Source organism: Thamnophis sirtalis, unplaced genomic scaffold, assembly GCF_051295495.1.
Source record: "Thamnophis sirtalis isolate CommonGarterSnake01/CBP01778 unplaced genomic scaffold, rThaSir2_p1.2 scaffold_2, whole genome shotgun sequence".
Lineage (NCBI taxonomy): Eukaryota > Metazoa > Chordata > Lepidosauria > Squamata > Natricidae > Thamnophis > Thamnophis sirtalis.
The window spans coordinates 16,062,799-16,088,794 of record NW_028261382.1 but is presented as its reverse complement, the minus strand read 5'-3'; the positions used below and the strand labels follow the sequence as shown (position 1 = coordinate 16,088,794).

The 25,996-nt window shown below is 41.5% G+C and overlaps 1 protein-coding gene across 4 annotated transcripts in view; it reads left to right on the top strand.

Annotated features, from left to right (window-relative positions):
• Positions 1-25,746, top strand: part of LRRC28 (leucine rich repeat containing 28) — a 47,192-nt gene extending 21,446 nt beyond the window's left edge. For 2 of the 4 annotated variants that reach the window (XM_087704332.1, XM_087704334.1), the window contains 5 exons: positions 9,501-9,707; positions 14,381-14,483; positions 19,231-19,406; positions 20,059-20,218; positions 22,964-25,746. In XM_087704332.1, the coding sequence (XP_087560458.1) occupies positions 9,501-9,707; positions 14,381-14,483; positions 19,231-19,406; positions 20,059-20,218; positions 22,964-23,036 (719 nt within the window). In that variant the 3' untranslated portion in view covers positions 23,037-25,746. The remainder of the gene's footprint in view (positions 1-9,500; positions 9,708-14,380; positions 14,484-19,230; positions 19,407-20,058; positions 20,219-22,963) is intronic. The other 2 variants (XR_015695427.1, XM_087704333.1) reach the window with 2 other exon arrangements.
• Positions 25,747-25,996: the final 250 nt, after the last annotated feature.

Here is a 25,996-nt window from a genome sequence, read left to right as displayed (position 1 = left end):
GTATTTCTGCATCAAATGGTATAAACCTACACATCCTGTTTAAATTTCAGTGTCATTTATAGATCTTTGATTAGGAGAATTATGCACCGATTAGCGTTTCCTCAAACGTTTCTGCAAATATTAACTCTCATTATCATGTATATATCTGCTGTTGGTATAGAATTAATGTTTCTATGGCTGCTTTCCCATTGAAAATAGCAAATTATTTCCTTCGGTTAAAAAAAGACATAAGGGGAGAGTTAATTTATTTGTCACTTTTCTCATTCTATTACTCCTGTGGTTCTTAAGGAATGTAGATCTATGCAGCCATCATCCAACATGTTACTATTAGTCAGATACTGAAAATATTCCATTTGGGAATTTATACAAATTCAATAATAAATAATAAGAATTAGGAGCATGCATATTTTTTTAAAATATATATATAGTTGATCTATGATATCAATCTGGGTGATATACAGACATGCATAAGAAAAAAATGCAATACAGTAATTTAGAATACATTAAGAGTGAGATATCCTGTAGCAAAATGAATGGGCACATTTCGGAGAGGGGTTCGTCAAGAGGTTGGAGAGAATAATAGAGGGGAAATGTAGATGTTGAAATGCTGAATAGGGTAAGATTGGGAACTATATCATACCAATGGGATCTTAAATCTACTTTTACGGAAAATATTTGAATTCCGGAAAAGTTGTGTTGGGTGGTCGCATGCTCCAACATCCCTTGGGAAATGCTAATCAAGTGAAGCTGTAAAGTTTTTTTAATCTCTTGCTGACGTGTAAAGCTATGTGTGCCTTTTCAATTTTCCTTTCAAGCATTAGCTTTATCAATGGGCTGTTGGCTTTTATGGCTAGATTAGCTGTAAAATGTAATTTACCAGCAAACATAATTGTTTACAAACTTAATTACTGTGGCGTTCAAACATAGACGTTATTGCTTTGGATACTTTTTGACGCAGTGAATAAGGAACATGAGACAACAGTATGGTTTGTTGAAGTTGGGATAAAACGTAGGGCATGAACCACACAGAGCTGCTTTGCATAGTCTGAAATCTGAAGATAAACCTGGATTGGAATATCTTGTTGGAGGAGTTAGGATCAGCCACAAAAAAAGTGATGTGATGTACAATAATGCTATAAACCAGTTAACATATAAAATCAGTTGTTAATTTGTAAACATTCAAATTCAAATAAGAGAGGACAGCAGATGTTAACAACAGTGGAGCCACCTAAATTTCAACCCATCCATACTAGGACATAAAGCCTCCAGTTCAGAAGTCAACTATCCTTTCTGGTGATGGTGGTAATGCATTGTGCATTGTGAAGCTTCTTGGATGAGAAGCAAAATGTCTTGAAAAGAAAAAAAAAACAGAAAGTCCAGTTGCCTCCTGAAAAAGCACCTTTGGGGCACTCTCAAATGTAGGAATGTGGTTAGTTGGGCTCACTAACTATCTATCCATCAATGGCTCTGTGTGTGTGTGTGTGTGTGTGTGTGTGTGTGTGCGCACGTGCGCATGTTCCAGCATAACTCTGGAACACCTCGAGCAATTTCAAACAAACCTGGTACACATATGACTTACTCTCTGGAAACAAATTATGTGGGGGTAAGACACCCCTAAAACACCTCAGGGTGTGTATTCTGTAGATATAGCCTGTTGTGCCTTAAAATGGCTTCTACTGTACTGCCGTAAAATGGCTTCTACTGTGCAGCGCAGTGGAGTTGCCATGGTAATGGCTTCACAGTAGTCCACAAGCGGGTTCCCTCTGGTAAGGGGGATAATCCAACATTAGAAATTACATTTGGTCTGGACATTTTCCTCTTATAAATAAATACCCGTTCAACGCCGGGTTATTGACTAGTCCTACGATAAATGATCTGAATTCTTCCCTACCTCATATCAAAAGATACAAGCAAACTCGATAGTTATTTATTTATTTTTCTTGAAGGATGCTACAAGTGTGGGATTTGACAACTCCTGGCAATGCACTTAACAGTCAGCAAGCTGCCTTGAGGAAACTTGAAAAAAGTGTAGCATACATTAAATCTTAACAATATAAAGCACATTATAACCTAGAATTAAGTCGCCAAGAATAACCCCGTGGCAAATAAATTCAACAACAATAAACAAATTATGCCATTGCCTGGCTTGTCAAACCTAGCCAGAATTTTCCAGTTAGTTAAATAGATTGGTTCTTGTGAATTGATTCTTCTGTATTATGTTCAGTTGTAATAATGAACATAGGGAATCTGGATGACTGAAGATGGTGACAATCTTTTTAAAATGAGGTAAGGTTAATAGAGCACTGTTTGGCATAGCAGTGCAAATCACCAGTAGTACCAATAACACACACTATGACAACTTAATTATCGGAACAGGAAAGACATTGTCATGTTTTGTTACCGTAATCTCTTCCTCCTGATTAATCATAATTTCCTAAGGCAATAGTGAAAGTTAGTGTTTATAAACAGAAAGAATATTCACTTTGAAGCGCCTTCTCCATAAGCTCCAATGCTAATCCCTGGTAGCTTTTTTTTCTTTGATCTCGACCACAGCAAAGCTTATTTTGTTATTAAGCATGTTGGCTCCCAGTGATCCTGCGTCCTCATTCAATAAAAGGCATTCTGAGACAAATGATGGAAGTATCTTAGAAGCAGAATGGAAAAAAATGTGATCTTTTTTATTGCTGGAAGCTTCCTGAGGATGTGCCAAGGTGGCGCAGTGGTTAGAGTGCTGTACTGCAGGCTACTTCAGCTGACTGCTAGTTCGGCAATTCGGCTGTTCAAATCTCACCAGCTCAGGGTTGACTCAGCCTTCCATCCTTCCGAGGTGGGTAAAATGAGGACCCGGATTGTTGGGGGCAATATACTGACTTTGTAAACCACTTAGAGAGGGCTGAAAGCCCTATGAAGCAGTATATAAGTCTAACTGCTATTGCTATTGCTATATGCACCACTTTTTTTTTTACTTGCCATTTTCCATCAAACTTACCCTCTTAAGGTCTGACTTCAGTGTTTTGGCCACAAAACAGATTGTACCAAGTTTCTGCTGCTCAGAGAAGCTACAAATACCATTTTCCCAAATCTAAAATTTTCCAGAACAGGAGTTCCTAAACTATTTGACCCAATGACCCCTTATGGTCTCAAATAATGTCATTAGTTATACACACACGCATACACAAAGACTGTTATTCTTTGAGGTGGTGAACCTGCACAAAAACAAAAAAACATTGGACAAAAATACATACGTGGCTGGAAAAAAAATGATACAACAACATATTGGCTTAAAACTTGGAATATTTTTTGCTGGGGATTTTACCAGAAAATTATAGTATTGATAATGTATATTTGATTATTCATGTTATAACAACAGCTAGGATTGTATTTGCACAAAATTGGAAAAGTGAAGAGATCCCACAGAGGAGAACGTGATTAGGAAAATATTAGAATGTGCAGAAATAAAAAGATTGACACTGGCTATCAAAGAGAAAGAACAAACCAATTATTATACAATTTGGGAATCTTTTTACCGGTGGTTAGATAATGGATTGTTTATATAAAAATAAAAATAAAAATTATAATCTAAAATAAATAAATATTATTGCCCCTAGTTTAAAAAACACTGCTAAAAAGTACTAGAATTCAATACCCAGAATTCCCCAATGAGTATTTTTAGAGGGAAGCCCAGAGTTTCACCCATAACTATCACACTTTCCCCCTTAAGGTCAGTCTGGTTGATAGTGAGTTTATATATGTTCTGTTCTCTGTATAACAGTGTATTGACACTGCATAATGTAAAGGTAAAGGTTCCCCTTCCACATATGTGCTAGTCATTCCAAACTCTAGGGGGCGGTGCTCATCTCCATTTCAAAGCCGAAGAACCAGCACTGTCCAAAGACGTCTCAGTGGTCATGTGGCCGGCATGACTAAACGCTGAAGGTTACCTTCCCACCAAAGGCAGTTCCTATTTTTCTACTTGCATATTTTGCGTGTTTTCGAACTGCTAGGTTGGCAGAAGCTGGGACAAGTAACGGGAGCTCATTCTGTTAAGTGGTGCTAGGGATTCGCACCACGGAACTGCTGACCTTCTGATCTCCAAGCTCAGTGTCTTAGTCACTGAGCCACCACATGCATATCACTAGTTTAGTATCGTAGGAAGTCTTGAGAGTTAAGCATCCCTTTCCAACTCTCATGAATATGAGTGAGTTGCCAAGTGTCTGAATTCTGATCATGTGACCCTGGGGATGCTGCAAAGGTCATAAGTATGAAAAATGCTGGTAAGTCTCTTTTTTTAATGCCGATGTAACTTCAGGCAGTCACTAAATGAACTGTTGCAAGTCGAGGACTACCTGGTGAGGATTCTGACTATGCTACCAGTCTGTGCTCCTTGGAGGTGCAGAATTACCATATTATTCGAACTGTAAGACACACCTTCTCCCCCCTAAAAAAGGGTGAAAATTTGGGTGTGTCTTATACACTGAATGTAACCCCACCCACCCACCGTCCCCCTCCTTTGGCCTCTGCCTCCCAGCAATTTACCTCCGTGTAGCAAATGGGGAAAATGGGGAAAATGGGGCTTCCAGAGGCTGCAATAGGCTATAGCAATCCCTGCAGCTGAAACAGCTGATGGTCCGAAGCCCATGCTGAAATTGAAAGTGAAACTTGCTGTGAGACAAATTGCTGGGAGGCAGAAGCAGATTTTATTTTTCTTGTGCTAATCAGGCTGTTTGCTGCTTGCTGCAAGAAGGTAAGTAAATAACTATAAATGCCTATAGAATGTTCAAATTATTAGACTTATTTTTTAAAGACTGTTTTATTACTGTTCTAGACAGCTTAACAAAATGAAGAAGCTTTTTAAAATAAATGCTTGATCTGAAGAGGCCAAGTGCTATTGTATCTCTTTTTAAATAGCAGAGAATAACTATACTTCCAGAAAGCCACATCAATTTTAAGAGCATCTGTACAAGTATAGTCTGAAATGTAACACTACAAACAGTGTATATTGTCTGTCCTGTTTGCTGTTTGTTGCAAGGAGGCAAATTGCTGGGAGGCAGAAGCAGATTTTCCTCCCCTTGTTTTCCTCCGAAAAATACAGTAGAAGCAACCTAATTTCACTTGGACAGGTAGGTTTTAAAAGTTCAGCTCTTGTCTCTCTCTCATAATAACCTGAGGGCGGATTGCACTGTTTGTCTTTGATAAACGTAGGTCCAGCATTTGGCATTCCAAGGATAAGCAGAAGTGGAGATTATTTGCAGGAGGACTCTTCTGGCTAGACAACAAAGATGAAGACTCTCTTGGCATCTCCCTAAGAGTTGGGGGAAGAAAACCTTATATCAGCACTGCTTCTGGATGTTTGCCAGTTTGCCAACTGGCAGCTTTGAAGGATTTGAACTGGGCGGTCCCTGAGACTAAAAATAGCCTTGAAACCGATGTTTTGTGTCTGAAAATAGCTGGGCCTTTTGCTTGTCCGTCTGAGGTTTGAGTATTTTGTAGGCTGTGCTCTTCATGGTCTCGTGCTGCTGGGCGGACTTTGGGATGACTCAGAAGCTGATCTATGTCTGTACTAAAGATCTGGTCTGATTTGACTCAGAAGACATGATGCTCATCTGCCTTTTTCTTAAAACATCTTTGCAGCTAATAATGATTTCTTAAAACACACGCAGTGGCTAAGACGCTGAACTTGTCAATCAGAAACGTTGGCGGTTTGGCAGTTCGAATCCCTAGAACCACGTAACGGAGTGAGCTCCCATTACTTTTCCCAACTTCTGCCATCCTAGCAGTTCAAAAGCACATAAAAATGCAAGTAGAAAAATAGGGCCACCACTGGTGGGAAGGTAACAACATTCCGTGCGCCTTCTGTATTTAATCATGCCAGCCACATGACACGGAGATGTCTTCGGATAGCGCTGGCTCTTCGGCTTTGAAACAGATGAGCACCTTCTTTAGTGCTATTGCTATTGCTATCTCCTCCACTCCACTCGTTTACATTTGTCTAAAAACTTTACACATAAACCTTTTCTTTCTTTCTCCTGCTTTTCTATTATGCAAACCTTTCAACTTGGATCCCACCTAGTTCCTTTCAATTATCCTGTACTACACACCATCCTCCTAATGAACTGTCATTTCTCCCTTCCCCGTTTCTCCTCCAGCACCTGCAGAATAGCCCCAGATCTGTTCCTATCTTCTAATTAGCATAACACAAATGCCGCTGTATTTATTGTTCCCGTGTCTTGAAATATTACTGAATCCGGTTAAAATGGTCCCCCGTTTGTTTGTTTTTCCCTGGGGATTTCAGTTTAGAACTTTAGTGTCCTGGAGCTTCTCTTTCACCATAACACAGCCAATGCGAACCGTCCGATTTCAATTAAGATGTGATGGCTATGATCTTTATGGCAAACCTTGCAGAAAACTATTTTTGTTTTCCATATTGTTTTTCGAGTGTTTCCCATTTAGGGATATGTGCCTTTTCCCTATGCCTATCTTTTTCCCTATTGTGTCTAATGGGGCTTCAAATGAAGAGAATTGCTTGCTTATTTGTTAGGGACAGCGATCATAAAATCATTTGGCATGGCTGAGAGTACAGCATCTTCTGATTCTTACTGCGAAGAAAGTCGGAAAAGAATCTTTGTTAAATGCTACACCACATTTGTACTTCAGAAGAATAGCAATAGTACTTAGACTTATATACCGCTTTGCGGTGCTTTTAAAGCCCTCTCTATGCCATTTACAGAGTCAGCCTCTTGTCCCCAACAATCTGGGTCCTCATTTTACCCACCTCGGGAGGCTGGAAGGCTGAGTCAACCTTGAGCCTGGTGAGATTCGAACTGCCAAATTGCAGGCAGACAGCAGAAGTAGTCTGCAATACTGCACTCTAACCACTGCGCCATCATGGCTCAACCTATTCTTGGTCCTCTAAGTAGTATAAAAGCCACGGTAGCGCAGGGGTTACAATGCAATCTTCAGGCTACTTATGCTGATCACCGGCTGCCAGCAGTTTGGTAAATCGAATCTCACCAGGTATATACATCGAAATTCTAAATGCTATTGCTATTTTCATTTGAGCAAAGTTGACTCAGACTTCCATCCTTCCGAGGTGGGTAAAATGAGGACCTGGATTTTTGAGGGCAAGAGGCTGTCTCTGTAAACCGCGTAGAGAGGGCTGTGAAGCACCGTGAAGTGGTATATTAGTCTTAAGTGCTATTGCTACAAGGGAGGTCCAATCCTTCAGCCATCTCCTCCTTTAAGGTTATTCCTTGCTTGATGATCTCCTTCCTCCATCTTCTGATTTGTTTTTGTTTGTTCTTGTGTACCCTCCAAAATGTTTGTTCTTGCCAAAAAGCTGTTCCTAGATCTGAATTGGTGGGCTTGGGGCACATATCCACTCAGAGATGTCCTCATTCTCTTGCTTAGTTGGACTTAGACTTATATACCGCTTCACAGTGCTTTACAACCCTCTCTAAACAGTTTACAGAGTCAGCATATTGCCCACAACAATCCGGGTCCTCATTTTACTCACCTCGGAAGGATGGGAGGCTGAGTCAACCTTGCTCAAATGAAAATAGCAATAGCGCTTAGAATTTAGACTTATATACCTGGTGAGATTCGATCTGCCAAACTGCTGGCAGCCGGTGATCAGCAGAAGTAGCCTGCAATACGGCACTCTAACCACTGCGCCACCACAGCTCAGAATCCCAGTAGCTTTCCAGAGGCCAGTATCAGTTTGTGTGAACCTTGTAGGAGGAAAGCCATATTAAACTATATATCCAAAAACCAGGTGGAATCTGGTAGCATTACATTTTATTAAAATGCAAAGCTTTCACACTCGCAAAAATTTAGCCTTTTTAATAGAATTTGGTAGCTTGAAAGGGTGCTCCCGGATTCCTGATGTATGCAGATCACGTCAAATAATTCAGAATTTCCATCCTCCCCTGGTGTTTGGTGATACACTCAATGGATGCTGCTGCATCCTATAATATATAGATGCTCTTTTTAAAACTTGAATTGGATTTTGAATTGGATTTGGATTGCAATATTTGAGGGGCTGCCTCAAGGAAGAGGGGTCAACTCATTCTCCAAAGCCCCTGACAAGAAGCAATGGGTAGAAACTAATCGAGACAACCAATCTAGAATTAAGGAGCGGTTTTCTGACAGAACAACCAGTGAAACAACTTGCCTCCAGAAGTTCACAGAACTTCACAGTGGTGGGTTTCAAATTTTTTTAGAACCTCTTCTGTAGGTGTGGACTGCTTTGTGGGAGTGACTTGCCGGCCATGTGACCAGGTGGGAGTGGCTTGCCGGCCATGTGACCGGATAGGAGTGGCTTGCCGGCCATGTGACTGAGTGGGAGTGGTTTGGCACTTAGCAACCGAAATGTTGGCTCATAACTCTGGCATTTGAAGCACACAAGTCTTAAAGCTGTCAAGTTACAAGACCCTTGCACCCGTAATCCTTTAGAAAAAAAACCCAGAGGTGTTCAAACTTGACAGCTTTAAGACTTGTGGACTTCAACTCCCAGAGTTCCTCCTCTCGCTCTTCATCTTGATGATGTGCGGACGGGCGGGGGGAGGGAGCTGGAACCGGTTCTAAATGGCACTGTAGATTTGTGGAACCTCTTCTGTAGAAGACGTTAGAACTGTTAGGAACAGTTACCTGGTACTTCATCTCTGGAGGTTTTTAAGAAGAGACTGGACATCCATTTGCCTGGAATGTTATAGGTGTCAGGCCTCCAGTCATATTCCTTTTAGGATCTTTGGCCTGCCACACTCTGTGTTATTTTACTATGCTGTTTCATAAGTGGGGCAATTGGGAGGGGGAATAGTAAGGAATAGAATGTTGTTGTCAAAATAAAGCATTCCTTTCTAGAAGCCCAAGGTCATTCTTTGTCTCTGCACCTCTGCACCTGACCAGAACTGGATGGGTGGAACTACCAGCGTGCCAGTAGAAGATATGACCATATGATGAACTTGTAGGCATTGGGGCAAGATCTGGAACTTTCAACTGGGAGGAAAACCCAGGAAGTTTTCAGATTCAGGTTTTCCATTGTTGGTCCAACAACTGTGGAAAACTCTCTTAATAAATTGGAAATTTGAGGAAAGTTCTGCCTTGGACTCTGATTTAATTTTGGATGATATTTGGAACGCTGACATTAGGGCAGCGATGGCGAACCTTTTAGGCACAGAGTGCCCAAACCAGAAGGCGCGTGTGCACCAGAAACCCAACGACCAGCTGGCTGGCACGGATGTGCACCTCGGAAATCCGACAACCAGCTGGCTGAGCTGGGATGACGGCGCACATGCCCACAGAGATGGCTCTGCTTGCCACCTCTGGCACGCGTGCCATAGGTTTATCATCACGGTTATAGAGTGTTCTGTTTGAACAGTGGGTTGGACTAGAAGACCTCCAAGGTTCCTCCCAACTCTGTTTATTCTGGATTTTCCTTGAGGCGTTTCTTATAAAGTATGAAATGTAACATCTTTTGGCTGATTTTGTCGTTGTGTTTGTAGAGCTTGGAGACCTTAAAGAGCTGCAGACACTGGACATCTCAACCAATCATTTGATAACCTTGCCTGAAAAGCTGCACATGTGCCTCTCTCTTCAGTACCTCACTGCTGACCAGAATCATCTCTGGTACGTCCCTCGCCATCTTTGCCAGCTTCCCAGCCTCAATGAGTTGTCCATGGCGGGAAACCAGCTTGCCTTCTTGCCTCTCGGTGAGTGCCGCTTTGGCTATTGGAGAATTGAATTCTAAAATATATGAGCAGGGGACTAGCTACAAAAGAGGACAAATTGAGATTATTTTTATATTAGAAACTAATCAAAGTCCTTCAGTTTTACATAGTTTGGGTTTATGTTTTCTACTTAACCAAAGTTTCGGGACGCAGTGGTCCAGTGGCTGCTAAACTTGTCGATCAGAAATGCAAGTAGAAAAATAGGAACCACCTTTGGTGGGAAGGTAGCAGCATTCTGTGCGCCTTCAGCATTGAGTCATGCCAGCTACATGACCACGGAGAACGTCTTCGGACAGCTCTGGCTTTTCAGCTTTGAAACGGAGATGAGCACTGCCCCCTAGAGTCAGGAATGACTAGCACATATGTGCGAGGGGAACCTTTACCTTACCTAACCAAAGTTTGCTTATATGAACCCAAAAAATTTATAGGCTAATGTTGAGAGTTACAATACCGCACATCATAAACCAGGATGGCAGGATCCCCAAGTCAGGTTAAACAAAACAGAAAAAAAAACGAGCAAAATTATTCTTTGTTAGCTAATTTTTAATGAACTCTAAGCTTAACCCAAGTTCACAGTTTGCCAGCTTCACTGAATTCCACTTTGTAGATGTGGTTTTCAGCCTTTCAGGGTGCTTCCTACATCCTTCCACCAATGATGAGCAATGTCAGTTTTTAGATGCTCACCTTCTGCAAATAAACCCAACCAATATAAACTGGTGTTTGTAGCATAGCAAGCTGTGAGACTCTGACCGGTACTTTATTTAATACAACATGGTTTAACAAACTAGGGTTTAGCATGTTGACATGAATCTAGTCAAAATTTGATTATTAACAATGAATAATTAATAGCTTGCCATCAGAAGTTGTTTTTTAAGTTAACTGGAGGTTTTTAAGAAGAGACTAGACAGTCTGAAATGTATAGGGGGTTTGAACAGGGGGTTGGACTAGAACACTTCCAAGGTTCCTTCCAGCTCTATTCTGATAGGTAGGTAGGTAGGTAGGTAGGTAGGTAGGTAGGTAGGTAGGTAGGTAGGTAGGTAGGTAGGTAGGTAGGTGATAGATAGATAGATAGATAGATAGATAGATAGATAGATAGATAGATAGATAGATAGATAGATAATGGATGGATGGATGGATGATGGATGGAAGGATGGCAGGCAGGCAGGCAGAAAAAATCTACTTTATCCTTTAAGGAATGGTTTTGTTCAATTCAGTATGGTTTAACAAACCAGGGTTTAGCATATTGCATGAATCCAGACAGTCCAAATTTGATAAAAATCTATTTCTTTTATCCTTTAAGGAATGGCAGGGATGGGAACTTTCTAAAGATTAGGGACTGTAGATTTTCCCACAACCAGGTGGTTTTATGACACTTTAAGGATCTGAAATCACAGAATCTAATTCCAACATAAAACTAAGGAGAATTTTTCTAACAGTGAGAACAATCAACCAGTGGAAAGACTTGCCTCTAGAAGTTGTGAATAGTCCACATTGGAAAATTTTAAGAAGAGATTGGACAATCATTTGTCTGAAATGGTATAGGGTCTCCTGCTCAAGCAGGGGGTTGGACTAGAAGACCTCCAAGGTCGCTTCCAGCTCTGTTATTCTATTAAATGAGTTTGGGTGGCCTGTTTTCCAGATGTTAAAGGTGATATGGAAGAAGAAAGCTTATGTGAAGAAATTGTTTCTATTTTCTATTTTAACCTCTCAAAACACACACACACACACACACACACACCAGACAGATCAAGAAATTCTGCTGAAATTCAGTGAATAACAGAATTTGGCAGCATAATTTCCATCAATACTAAAGGTCACTTTAGGGTGGGAATTCAAGCGTTTTACTTTCTTACTCTCTCTCTTACTTTCACCCTCATTTTGGAGGAAAAGCATAGCAAAACAAAATCTAAAATCACAGCATCAGGAATCTGGCCATTTTGCTGCCAAATTTTAGCAGTGTGTTCTTGGAAAGCTATGCGACTACAAATGTGCTAAGGACCACCTGCAGCTTTTGAGTCGCCCACCCTAGTTTAGGATATTGCTATGCCAGCCCATATGTTTTGTGGATGACTGTATCAATTCTCCTTTTTTTAAAAAAAATCTCACACACAGACATAAAATGAATCTCTGCATTTGTTAATATGGCTTCCTTTATTATCTCAAATTTTCACGGTAGGGTTAAAAAAAATAACCAAGGCAAACATATAAGACATTTTGTTCCATTTTTAACCATGTGGAATGCAGATGCCGGTGCCTTGAGGACAGTTTCTTTAAAAGTATAGTTGAATAGGGGTTTGTTTAGGACTCGTGGAGTTTGTTCAAGTGAAAAGTCTTTGATCTCCCACAGTAGGAGGAGAAAAAATGGAAAAGACAAACCGTACTGCTTTAAAAATTACAAAAAAGCTACATGCAAACTTCCTTTTGTGACTTCAGATGCTACCTTCCTTTTTCTACAAAGTCTGAAAAGAACATGTTTAGGAAATAGATAGATAGATAGATAGATAGATAGATAGATAGATAGATAGATAGATAGATAGATAGATAGATAGATAGATAGATGATAGATAGATAGATAGATAGATAGATAGATAGATAGATAGATAGATAGATAGATAGATAGATAGATAAATAGATGATAGATAGATGGATGGATGGATGGATGGATGGATGATGGATGATGGATGGATGGATGGATGGATGGATGGATGGATGGATGGATGGATGGATGGATGGATGGATAGATGATAGAGTTTCTCGCATGATCATAGAATCATAGGGCTGGAAGGGAATGAAGAGATTGCTGCCCTGCTCAAGGCAGCATACCAGTCCAGACAAAATGGTTGTCCAATCTCTTCTTGAAAACCCATAATGGTGGAGCACCCACAAACTCCAGGATGCAAATTATGCCATTGATTAACTATTCTCACTATCAAAAAATTTCTCCTTGCTTCTAGGTTGGATCTCTCTTCTATAAGCTTCCCCTCGATACTTCTTGTCCTGCCCTCTGGTGCTTTGGAGACTAGACCCATCCCTTCTTCTCTTTGACAGGCCCTCAGGAAGACAGTTATCATGTCCCTCCTCATCCTTTCTATTTAATAGGCTAGACATACCTAGCTTCCTCAACCATCCATCCTACAATTCAGCTTCCAGATCCTTTATCGCAGGGGTGTCAAACTCTATTTCGTTGAGTGCCGCATTAGGGGTGTGTTTGACCTCGGGAGGTCCAGGGGGCGTGGCCAGGATGGGAATGGCCAGCTCAACATCACTCGTGTCGGGGGCGCCTTTGGTGGCCCGAGTGCTCTGCCAGCGAAAATGGGCTCTGAGCTCCATTTTCAGCTGCAATGGCCTCCTCCAACCCTCTGCCAGGGAATACGGAGCCCGAGAGGGCTGCCCGCAACCCATCTGAGCTCCGTTTTTGCTGGCAAAGGCACTGAGGGCCGGTCCTTCACTGTTTCCAAGGTGGCCCCATGAGCCAGATCTAAGCACTTCCCGGGCCTTGAGTTTGTTGCAGAAGTGTAAAGCTTTAAGGAGAAGAGCCACAACAGCACTACTAAGATTGAACATTTCTAACATTGAGATAGTCTTTTTGTGGTTTGGCTTGGCTTCCTTTGGCTCAGCTTTTAAGTCATGGGGAAGTTTTCATGAGAAAGGAACAAGCAAAGATATAATGGATGTGTTGATACTACAGATTTGTACATATATACCATGGTTCTCAACTGATGAAAGATTGAAAGAAGGACCATCAGGGGGAAAAAAACCTCCAACTATTTATTGTTTTATTTTTAAATGAGTTTAGGCTGCCGTTTCACAGCTTAGGGAAAGTTTTTAGAAATCTTGTAACACTTGAAAGTTTTAATGGCAAAATTAAATTCATACCAACCATAAAATACTAGCTTAGAAAGAAATAAAAATGCAGCTTCAATTAGGGAGGTACATCCCAGCTTTGCAAATTAAGTTCTGATGAACTTCCAATGCTTTTTTTATTTCCCATCTGTTTCACTTAACAACCGTGGCAAGAAAGATCATAAAATTGGGGCAAAATTCGCTTAACAACTTAGCCACGGAAATGTTGGACTCGGTTGTGGTCGTTAGATGAGGACTCTGGGTTTTTTGGCTGATCTCAGTGAAGCAAACTGCATCTCCCGGAGCTAAGAAAAAACAACAGCGTTGTAAATCAAATTGCTTCATTTCATTCACAGGTTCCTGCATGCACAAACGCACACACACACACACACACAAAGAGAAATGAAGAGGCGTGTTCTTTTATTCTTAGTCATGTCATTGTTTTTCTTGGAATGAAACAGCCGTGCTTAGTCTTGGCAGCCTTCTTGAAAAAAAAGTCACATAAGAAAATTGGAACTCTGCATTGTTCTTTTTCCAGCCATTTAATGAGACTTCTGTTATTTCTTGTGGAAGAATCTTATTTGCATATATTCCCAGACAGAAATGTGGAAATTAGGGGATAATTTTCATTGCAGAACCTGTCGGGCTTCCATTTATTTAATAAAAGGGTTTTTTCTAGCATGCTCAGATGGTAGGCATGTTCACTGACACGCCAGGAAAGTGTGTGTATATGTATGTGTGTATGTGTTTGTTTAAACATGTCTATCAGGAAGATAATTACTTGTTTTCTTTTTAATGTTTCTTATACCCAGATTTAGGTCGTTCCCGGGAACTGCAATATGTTTATGTGGATAATAACGCTCATCTTAAAGGTCTCCCTTCTTACCTTTATAACAAAGTCATTGGTTGTAATGGGTAGGTACTCAAATTTAAATTAAGCCTACAAATATAAATTGCCATGCATCCTTTTATCTTGTCAATCTTTTTCATAAATTTTATGTTTATGGATTATTTAATCTGTTGAATGACAGTCCTATGCTTTAAAGGAATTTACCTATGTTTGCGCCATTCAGTTGTATTAAATATCCTGCATTAATTTTCTCACTATTAAATGCTTATAAGGAACATGGTGGCTCAGTGGCTAAGACATTGCGCTTGTCAATCAGAAAGGTCGGCGGTTCGAATCCCGTAGCACCGCATAATGGAGTGAGCTCCCGTTACTTGTCTCAGCTTCTGCCAACCTAGCAGTTCGAAAGCACGTTAAAAAAATGCAAGTAGAAAAATAGGGACCACCTTTGGTGGGAAGGTAACAACGTTCTGTGCGCCTTTGGCATTTAGTCATGCTGGCCACATAACCACGGAGACATCTTCGGACAGCGCTGACTCTTCGGCTTTGAAAGGGCGATGAGCACCACCCCCTAGAATTGGGAACGACTAGCACATATGTGTGAGGGGAACCTTTATCTTTATTAAGTGTTTGTAGATCTTAGCCCTGCTACCTGTGCTGTTTCTTGATCTTCTAAGACAGTGAAATGTTGAACTTGAGACTTAGTATGAATAAAATAGAAGTGTTGAGATAAACCTGCATTTTTCCATAGGTGTTTTATGGTAATATTCTCTAAGTGTGCTTTCCAACATACAGTTCTATGGAGTACTAAAAGTCATGTATTATATAGAATGATATTGATAAGTTCCTAAAATGGCACCTTTCAGATCCAATAGAAGAGAGACCTCTGTTGCTCAGGGTTGAATGATGGAGTCCTTGGTTCTCCCTGAGCTTAGTTGTCTACTTGAAGGTGTTTTATTGGGAGTGGGGTTTGTGGAAAGGAGGAGGAGGACAGGGTCCTTGGTGCTCTCTGAGCTTAGTTACAGTATCTGCTTGCAGACATTTCATTATCCAACTATGTAGCATCATCAGTGCTAGAAGAGGGTGGGGTTTGCTCTGTATTTATACTGTATACAAGTGGCTTGCCTGGTCAGTCTATAGAGATTCTCAATCATCCATGATTGTCCCAAAGGTGGGGTTTTTTTCCAAAAAGCAACTAGACTTTCTCATTTTGTTTTTCTTTGAAAATGTTTGGCTTCTCATCCAACAAACTTCTTCATCTCTAAGTTCCTGGTGGGGAAGATTTTTTTTTTTTTGCAGTCATCTAGTTATTAGTTCTTTGAAAATCATTGACGCCACTGGGGTTTTACCTGTATCCTCCAGAGTCACCTGAATTAGAATGCAAACAGGTATGGAATCTTTTTGGGACTGTTGAAAGGACTGCATTGTAAACATGAGATAGGTGCAATTCCATCCCTGTCCCCTATTGAGGGAGGGAGGGCTGTACAGTCTTAACACAGATGGCCTCTTTAGAAGACTGCAAAGTTCACATTCTGGACAGAGAGAAGCACAGGTTTGTTTCCCATGAGCCACGGTGGCTCAGTGGTTAGAGTGCAGTACTGCAGGCTACTTCTGCTACCTGCCGGCTGCCTGCAATTTGGCAATTCGATCCTGACCGGCTCAAGATAGACTTGGCCTTCCATCCTTCCGAGGTTGGTAAAGTGAAGATCCAGATTGCTGAGGGCAAGATGCTGACTCTGTAAATTGTTAGGGCTTTAAAAGCACTGTGAAGGGGTATATAAGTCTAAATTCTAAGCTCTATTGCTATTTTCATTTGCGCAAGATTGACTCAACCTTCCATCCTTCCGAGGTCGCTAAAATGAGGAACCAGATTGTTGGGAGGGCATATGATGACTCTGTAAACTGCTTAGAGAGCTGTAAAACTACTATGAAGCGGTATATAAGGCTAAGTGCTAAGTGCTATTGCTATTTTCATTTGAGCATTTAAGAGGACTCTGATGGCAAGCAACCAAGCTCAATCGCCAAGAGCTTCACACTTTCTGGGTGTTTTAGAGTACACTTCCCAATGCTCCCAGTAGCATTCTGCAACGGGGAATACGGTGTAGCACATCTGGAGGGCGATTCCAATTCTCTTTCTGCCTCCGAAAAGTGTATTGGATACCACGTGCTTGCTTTTCCGTGTTAAGATGGCAATTTTGCAGTGAAAGGTATTCCCTCAAGCAAACAGAATAACATGCCTCTGTTTAATTTGGATGGCTTCGTAATTGGAAAAGCATCCCTCTGTATGCTTTAGGCACTGCTGGCAGAACATGAAAGGGTGCACATGAGATGACATGGCAACTGCTGGTATAATCCCCTTAGGTCTGAATTGCCTTCTGTCAGGTGATTCTGTAAATAGATCAGCCAGTCCTGCTCACATTGGACAAAGAGAGATTTCTACTGTGTTTCCCCGAAAATAAGACAGAGTCTTATTTTCTTTTGACGCCCCCCCACCAAATAAGCACTTGGCCTTATTTTTGGGGAGGTCTTATTATTTTTGAGGTGCAGGAGGCTCCTTAACTGCGGCCCGCAGATCAGCTGATCCAGAGAGGCCCAGAAGTTCTGTTTCTGGCACACACTTGCTAGCCCTGGCATCGCTGGGCCTGCCACACTTTTTCTGGCTGCTACTAAGACAAGGGGCACGATTGCTAGGGCTTGTGGGAGCGGCCTCCGCAAGGCCTTATCACGTAGATGGCAGGTGCATGTGGGGGGCTTGGGGCATATTCCCCCCTTCCCCCCAGGAAATGGTGGGGACCGGCTGCGCATGCATTTAAATATTTTAGGGGAGGGTTTATTTTAGCACATGCGCCCAAAAGCCCAATTGGGCTTATTATCCAGGGAGGTCTTATTTTCAAGAAAACAGGGTATCTCCAGGAGTTGAATATTCAGAAACACCATCTGCAGAAATGAAATCCTTAGCCCTGTTGGGACAAACACGCCAAGAGTGAAAGATAAATGGTTCCCAACTTCTGCCTGCTGAAAGATTCCGTGTGCTTGGAATTGTTTAATGGAAAAGGATTACATTCCGGAGGAAACATCAACATGGAAACAAGTGACAGCTCTTTGTTTTTTGGTGGATGGTGAAAATAAATGCATGTCCTTATTTTTCCACTCAAGGAAGGCCTTGAAGATTGAGAAGCATAAGCGAAACGAGTGCTGTATTACTTCTTACACATTGCCGTTATCCTAAGGGCTTAAGGAAAAAACATACCGTGTCAAATTCGGTGTCATTTTTAAGACTTTTTTTGAGAAAGCGATTGAATTGCATAAGGTTCCCCTCCTTAAGAGAATGCCAGCCATTGAGACCACGGGAATAAATACTCCTGGGAAACAGCTGATAACAAGATAACCAGCCTTCCCCTCTCTGTGATCCAAAGAACACAGGTTGTCTCTCAAGGGCTTTGAGAGATATGCAGGTACACTGCTGGCATTAGATGCTGATCAAAGTGATGCAATACCTTTTAGCAACCTGGAGCGCATGGAAATCTGCGGCTTAGAATGCCAAGTATGTAAGTAAGTAAATATATGCCTTTAATGATCTGAAATTTTAGTTGCTAGATCCAGTGGAAAACCAAATTACAGAACCAGTTCTTTTTCTATTCACGTCTGTCATTTAAATTCGTCAATGTAACCAGATTCTGGAAATCTACCTTTACTTAGTTTTTTTTTCTGATTTTCTCTTAAGGAGTCCCTTGATCACCTCTGAGCTTGGTTGTTTTCTTGCAGATGTTTCATTACCCAAACTAGGTGCTAGTTTGCTAGTCAGTGCTAGGGTGGGTAATGAAACATCTGCAAGAAAACAACCAAGCTCAGAAAGCACCAAGTACCCCATAGTACTCCTCCTCCTCCTCTTCTCTGCACACCCCATTACCTTCTAGCACCGATGATGTTACCTAGATAGGTAACTAAATGTCTGCAAGAAAACAACCAAGCTCAGAGAGCACCAAGGAGCCCATACTACTACTACTACTACTACTACTACTACTCCCCCCTGCGCACCCCGTTTCCTTCTCACACTGATGATGTTACCTAGTTGGGTGATGAAATGTCTGCAAGAAAACAACCAAGCTCAGAGAGCATCAAGGAGCCCATAATACTACTAATACTACTCCTCCCTGCGCACCCCATTTCCTTCTCACACTGATGATGTTACCTAGTTGGGTGATGAAATGTCTGCAAGAAAACAACCAAGCTCAGAGAGCAGCAAGGACCGCTTATGTCAACCCCGAGCTATAAATATTCTCCTTTATTGGTAATTTTCTGCCGGGACCTTCTCCCTTTGTGTTGATTAAAACACTTTGGAATCAACGCCCTTGTGTACAGTTGCCATATTTACTTCTACAGGCCTTGGAGCAAGCTTCTGCTTGCTTGTCTTTTGGAAGTGTAATTGCTTGACATCTGCCGGCCTGATTAAAATTGATGAAGTCAAGTCGGGGATGTCACACTTTGCAAGTTTCTTGTCAGCAAGTTAATTTTCATTCCTGAATCATGATGTTGGGCGCCTCCTGTAAATATATGGGGCATTTTCAGATTGTTGCCAGGTTTGCACACTGAATTAATCCATATTTGGGAACTGACTTGATTTTGACTTAGAATACAGGTGGTCTTCGACTTACGACCATAATTGCACCCAGAATTTGTGTTGCTAAGTGATAAATTTGTTAAGTTAGAGTTGAGTTGAAGTCCACATGTCTTAAAGTTGCCAAGGTTGGAGATCACAGATCACACCAGCTTTACATCACTTTACATGCGTTTTTTCTTCAAATGTCTCTCCAGCTGTGGTTCTCCCGTTCAGAAAACAGAGGTGCAGCTTCTTTCCTTTTCATCAGGACAGTTGACGGTATTCCTTCCAGCAGAAGTGAAATTAATAGGGACGCAACTGGACCCTGTGCTCCCCTTGCAGGAGGCGGCCATGAGGACCCTGTATAACACCTACTGCCAGTCTCTAAAAGGTAGCTAAATGGCGATCGAGCGTCTCAACCTACGACCACAATTGAGCCCAAAATTTACTTTGCTAAGCAAGACAGTTCTTAAGATATGAGCTTTGCCCCGTTTTACAACTTCTCTTGCCACCGCTGTTAAGGGAATCACCACAATTCAGGGGTGATCTACTTACCTCGCTCCGCTCGCACGCGCCACCTCCACGCATGCGCAGGACCTTCCACGCATGCACAGAGCGTCCAAAAACAGATGTGATGGCATCCAGGCGGGTGGGCGGAGCATGCTACCGAGCGCGCCTGAAACGTAAGTAGAACAGGGGGTGGTAATCCGCTGTGCCACGCGATTTAGATTAGCTAGAAAGCAGGAAATCCTGCTTTCTAGCTAATATAAATCGGGCGTCACAGGTGATCGACGGAAATACTGGTTCGCCCGAACCGGTAGCATTTTTTCTACTACCTGTTCAGGCGAACCGATCCGAACCAGTAGCATTTCACCCCTGTCCCAGTTGTGAAATTAGGAACACAGTTGCTGAGTAGATCTGGTTTCTCCCTTTGACTCTGCTTGTCAGAAGGTCAGAAAAATTGATCACAGGACACTCCAAGGTTTTTGGAATTGTTTCTGACGCTATCCTTTCCCTCCCGCCCCCCGCCCCTCCCTCTCTAGATTTGAAGTTCATGACTCCGATCTCATTACCCAGAAGCCTCCTGGATTTGCTGCACTGCCCTCTGGGACACTGTCACCGTTGCAGTCAGCCCATGTTCACGATTGTCTACCCAAAGCTCTTCCCCTTGAGAGAGACACCGATGGCTGGATTACATCAGGGGTAATTAACAGAGTAAATTACACAGTGGTTTCAGACGGTACGCCTGGGCTTCAGCTAGAAGAGAAGGCCTTTGCAAAGGCAAATGCTTGGGCTTTTGTGAGTCTGATGAGAATCTTCCCTACAAATGAAGAAGTGCATATGTATCTGTGTGTTATTAAGGCTCGATTAGGAGGTGGCTTTTCCATAAGATGCCCCTTATATTCCAAATTGCAGCATTTCACATTGAATATCCAATTGTATTTTTCTTTGCCTGGAAAACTTACGTAGCAGAAAATGAGACAACCCTAGACACGTAGACAATGACAACATCTGTAGACTATGCAAAAGAAACAATCAACCAGCCCAAAAGAGAACCAAAAGACTCCAGCACCTCTCCATCAGTAATCAGCATCTAGATCAGTATAGGCTAGGTTAACTCCAAGACCTTCTCCAATGTTAATTGGCCTAAACACATATGTTGTTTGTTGTTAGTTGCGAAGTCGTGTCTGATCCATCGCAGCCCCATGGACAACATGCCTCCAGGCCTTCCTGTCCTCTACCATCCTCTGGAGTCCATTTAAGCTCAACTGCTTCAGTGACTCCATCCAGCCACCTCCTTCTCTGTCATCTCCTCCTTCTTTTGCCCTCCATCTTTCCCAGCATGAGGCTCTTCTCCAGTGAGTCCTTCCGTCTCATTAGGTGGCCAAAGGATTTGAGTTTCCTCTTCAGGATCTGGCCTTCTAAAGAGCAGTCAGGGTTGATTTCCTCTAAGATTGACCGGTTGGATCACCTTGCAGTCCAAGGGACTCACAGGAGTCTTCTCTAGCACCATAGTTCAAAGGCCTCCATTCTTTGGTGCTCAGCCTTTCTTATGGTCCAACCTTCACAGCCATACATTGCAACTGAGAAAACCATAGCCTTGACTATATGCACTTCTGTTGGCAGGGTGATGTCTCTGCTTTTTAGTATGCTATCTAGATTTGCCATAGCTTTCCTCCCCAGGAGCAAACGTCTTTTAATTTCTTGGCTGCAGTCCCCATCTGACATAAACACATATACAAATGCATATATGTTGTGTGCTTGATCTTTGCCTTGTAAATTCCTGTAAAAATCACCTGTATTCAACTTCTTCCCCTAAATCCCGAATAAGCTATAGGAAACATGCCTTACATATTACGTTAGCTAAGAATGTGGAATCCTACTTCTACACATAAGATTGGATGATAAAACTTATCCTGATTATGCTCCTTGGAGGGATAACACTTTGAAACAAAAAGCATCCAGAACCCATTGGTACCCTCTCTGTAAAATATTTTCCAATAATTTCAGACAGAGTGAGCTTTCCATCAAAGCAGAACTTGAATTTATGAGTCAAAGGCAGGGTGGAACTAAGGTAAAAGGAATGCCTCTTTAGATGTTTGCCTTTTGGCACTGGGCCAAACAATATTTGCCCAAGCATTTAAAATTATTTGGTATGCAAATAGTTGTGTAACTTTCTTTTCAGCGTGGTAGTGTTCTTAAGATTCTGTCTTGTGCGCTGTGATTGTTGGCCTTTCCATACGCCAATAAATGACTATATAAATAGGACTGTAATTGCTGATTATTTTTAATTCAGTAATTCCGGTTTTGTGTTTTCTTTGTAAGCTACCAATGTTGCTTTTACTGATGTTGATATATTTTTAGATTACTTGTTAAAACAGTTCAAATCTTTCTTTTTTCCCTTCTATTTAAGCAAACATCTTTGCATTAAAAAAAATCATGTTCCCTTTACCATCACCACGTTGAAGAAGTCACAACATAGAGCTTAGATTATTTAGTGGCAAATATGAAAGATTTGAGAGACCATTGTACAGGATTTTTTTAAAAATGTTCTTCCTTTAAAAAATTAGGGAAATCTTCCAGATGTTTTCTTGCTAGGTTCAAATATGCACTAAAAATTAGCTGGTCCTTTTGGTATGTTGACCAAGGAAGAAAACCTCTTGCTATTTTTGCAAGCTCAAATATTATATGTACTTAGTTTACCAGGGCTCAATTCTCATTTGCTTTTTAACTGTCCTTAAAGTTGTATCTGTTTTATATATATATAAATATATGTATATATAAAACAGATACAACTTTGACAGTTAAAAAGCAAACGAGAATTATATATATTATATTTTATATATATTTTTATATTTATTTTATATATATAGGCATTGACCACTCTGTTGCTGAAATCATATTTTCTGCAATCGAGTTTGGAGTGGTTTCCCTTGAGTTTGTATCTATTGTTTGCCCGTGTATTATTGAGGGTGAAGCTGAAGTAATCATTGACCGGTAGGACATTGCAACAGACAATTTTGTGTACTATGCTTAGGTCAGAGCATAGGCAGCATGGTTGTCCAAGCCCAAAATTTCAATCCGGGTGGCATAAGGGATTCTATTGTGATCAGAGGAGTCGAGTTCTCTTCTCGTGAAATACCTCTGGACCCGCTCGATCGTATTAATGTCCAATATACAGTGTGGATTTCAGGCAGACGAGCTGTATTCGAGAATTGGTCTGGCAAAGGTTTTGTATACCCTAGTTAGTAATACAAAGTTATCGGAGAACAAGCTTTGCAAAATTAGGCTAACAACTCTTAATGCCCTTTTGGCAATGCTGTTACAGGGAGCTCGGGGGCTCAGATCGTTTGAGATGACTTATGTCTTAGAGCCAGCATTTTCATTTGAGAAGACAACCGTTGCCTCTTGCTCTCCTTTTTATTTGTGTACTTCTTTGTCTTCCAGAAGAACAAGAGTCAGCTTTGTAGCATATTGCTGCTCCACCCAATGTCTGCAGACCTTTGACCTACTGAGCTGAGAAATACCTAAAGCTATTCAGGAGCAGTGCCAGCTTCAAAGCAGCATTAGACTGTGGCTCCTGATCGGACCAGAATATGTGAGTGTATGTGCCAAAGCAGCGGGAGGCATCTCCCGGCTGGGAAGGAAGAAACCACTTCAAGCCCTCGCTCCTATCAAATCTGGACAAAAGGCAGAAAGCATTCGTGATTGTCCAGCTTCAGAAAATATTTAACACCTTCCTCTTCCTCCCCAGGCAGAAAGAAGATCAAGCAAGCCAACAAGGGAGCGGAGACCCTGCCCAGACCCTTTGAAAACTTGTACATGTGACTCAAATTGCATTTTAATACTTCACTTGGGCTGCATGGGCAATATCAGTTAGTGTGGGTTTTTTAATGATACCTTTGCAAGTCCTTGTAACTTTTTCAATTATTTCCCTGCTTGGTTTCCTGTTACTGCTCTCTTGAGAAGCAACCATTTCAGATAACCATTTATTCATGCTAGCAAGGTTTTTCACTACTTTCCATTAAGGGCCTAATGCATTTTCTTTCTCTCTCCCCCTTCTCCCCCCCCCCATCTGATGTTTTGATAGTGACTTAAAGATGTACTGGTAGGAAAAAAATTGCTTGTTTTGAACCTAATTTGATACAGTTGGGTAGGTAAAAGTAAATGTTTTCAGGTATTTTTCATAGGTGGTTGAAGTCCCGGAGAAAGCAGCATTGGCAGCCACAGAAAGTAGATTCCCCCTTTGTCGGTGACTCTTTATAAGACATTTTCCACCTTTGATATTGCAGAAGTTAATGAGGTATTTTTTAAATGCCAGTAGGCTTAGAACAAGTTGCATGTTGTCTTTGGCCTCACCTCCATACTTTAAAATATAAACAGTTTGGTGGATACAGTATTATTAATATTTTAATGTAAGTCTAGGGCAGTGATGGCGAGCCTTTTCAGCATTGAGGGCCCAAACCGGAACACATGTGTATGCACATCCATGTGCTCACACTGGAGCGCCGGAAACCTGAAGACAAGCTGGGTGGTGTGTGCATGCCTGGTTTTGGGGCATTTTCAGGCTGTTTTCAGGCCGTTTTTCAGGCAATTCTCTGGTGCTCCAGTGCCCACAAAGACCAGCTGGCCAGCATGCCAGAATCCAAAACAGCAGCTGGCAACGGCATGCATGCCCACAGAGAGGGCTCTGCGTGCCACATGGACCTAGAGTCTCCATGCATGTTGAACTCCATCACCTTCCAGTCATACCCATTGCCTTTGGGGGCTCTGCATGGTGGGAGTTGTAGTCCACGAGAGCACTGCATTGCAGAAGTTTGGTATTGTGTACTCTTTGGAGCCCCTGTTTCAATAACTTTTATTTTTCCCGTCTAAATGGTCTAAAATCGGAAAAGCTGCAAAAAGGTTTGAAGCAAACTCATTTTTCCTACATTATTATGGTGGCATTTTAAGTTATTCTCAGTAATTTGCCAACATTATTTCTGCTCTGGGGACTGCTGCTTATAAAACAGCTCAGAAATCTGCCATTTAAAACTTTTTTTTGGGGGGGAGGGAAGCATAAGAAGCTCAACTCCTAAAGGGTTTACAAATATTTTTCAAAACATTTGTTGCTCACATCCTTATCAGCGGCAGTCGCTTGTAAGTTTGACCGGTTGAATTCTTCATTTGTTAATAGCTCGTAATTTCAAAAGTTCTTTTTTTGTTTTGAAGTGGCATGGTGGAGAAAGTTAACAACAATATAAGCTGAATAGCAACAGTTAATGAGAGAACATACGTGTTTTTGATGCCCAAAAGAAATAGCCCATTACTTTTATGCTTTCACCTTTTCAAGCTGTCTTGAAGCATTTCAGCGCCGTGAAATTCAGGCTAAAAAGCGCACATTATGAACAATTGGCTGATAGAATTCTGAACAGTACAGCTACAAAGTCTTCGAGACAGAGCATACCAATGCCACATAAAGCAGTATTTAAACATACCAGCTAAAGAGAAACACGAATCCTTTCAGCTGTATTTTGTAAAGTACAGTAAAAAAAAATAAAAAAATTTCTGCCTGCACTTTGAAACGGGTACCGTTCAAAATTCAATCATCTCTGTCAGTTACGAGTCAAGTTCTTGTTCTAGCTACTCCCAAGGGGAGCCTTAAGAATTTGATCGGTCTCTTCAGATGTCATCCATATTTCTGAAGACAGGAAAAGCATAATAATAGTGTGAAACTTGGCTGTCTCGCCTTTTTGTAACCTTCTGCTCTCCTAGAAGTGGGCAGGTTCTGGGCATATCAAAGTAAGTAGCCAAACTTTCCCAATCGAGGTGCCGCCCAAAGTGAAGGAACTGGAAGAGTAAAATTCTCATATCTGAAAGATTCCCAGGCTGGGGGTTTCTGAAATATGAAACAAACAGCTTTTATAATCATCCCCATGCCATCCTTCCTTTCATTCTGTTCTTTTAACCGAGTCAGTGCATCGTCGTTTCTGGGCCCACAGTTCTTGCTCTCCTTTTGGGGAGGAAATGGGAGGGCTGAGATGTCTGTTCTACCATTCCGGCCTGGGTCATCATATCACCAAATGCATCATGTAGCTTTAAGGTTTCATCCCACCCCCCTCCACCCCACAAATCCATCCATCTCTGCATTCCTAATTTTAAAGATAAAGTAGCCCAAATGTTTAGTTTGGCTGCCATCGCAGCTCTCTGTAATTGCGGCCTTCCCAGAATAAAACCAAACCGATCATCCATCTCCTATTGTGTTTTATGTTTGTGTGCTGAATTATTAATCCTTGTTCTATCCTTTCTGCCTGATGGGCCACCAATACAAGAAAATGTCCAGCGAAGTCAATAAATTGTCTTCCTGTAAAACTGAAATCAAGTTCATCTAAATTTTGTCCCTCAGAAACGCTGAACCAAATTGACAGATTTATGATCGCCTTTAATTACAGCAGGACTTAATGCTAAATCATGTGTGATCTTGAAGGGTGCCACAAGCAG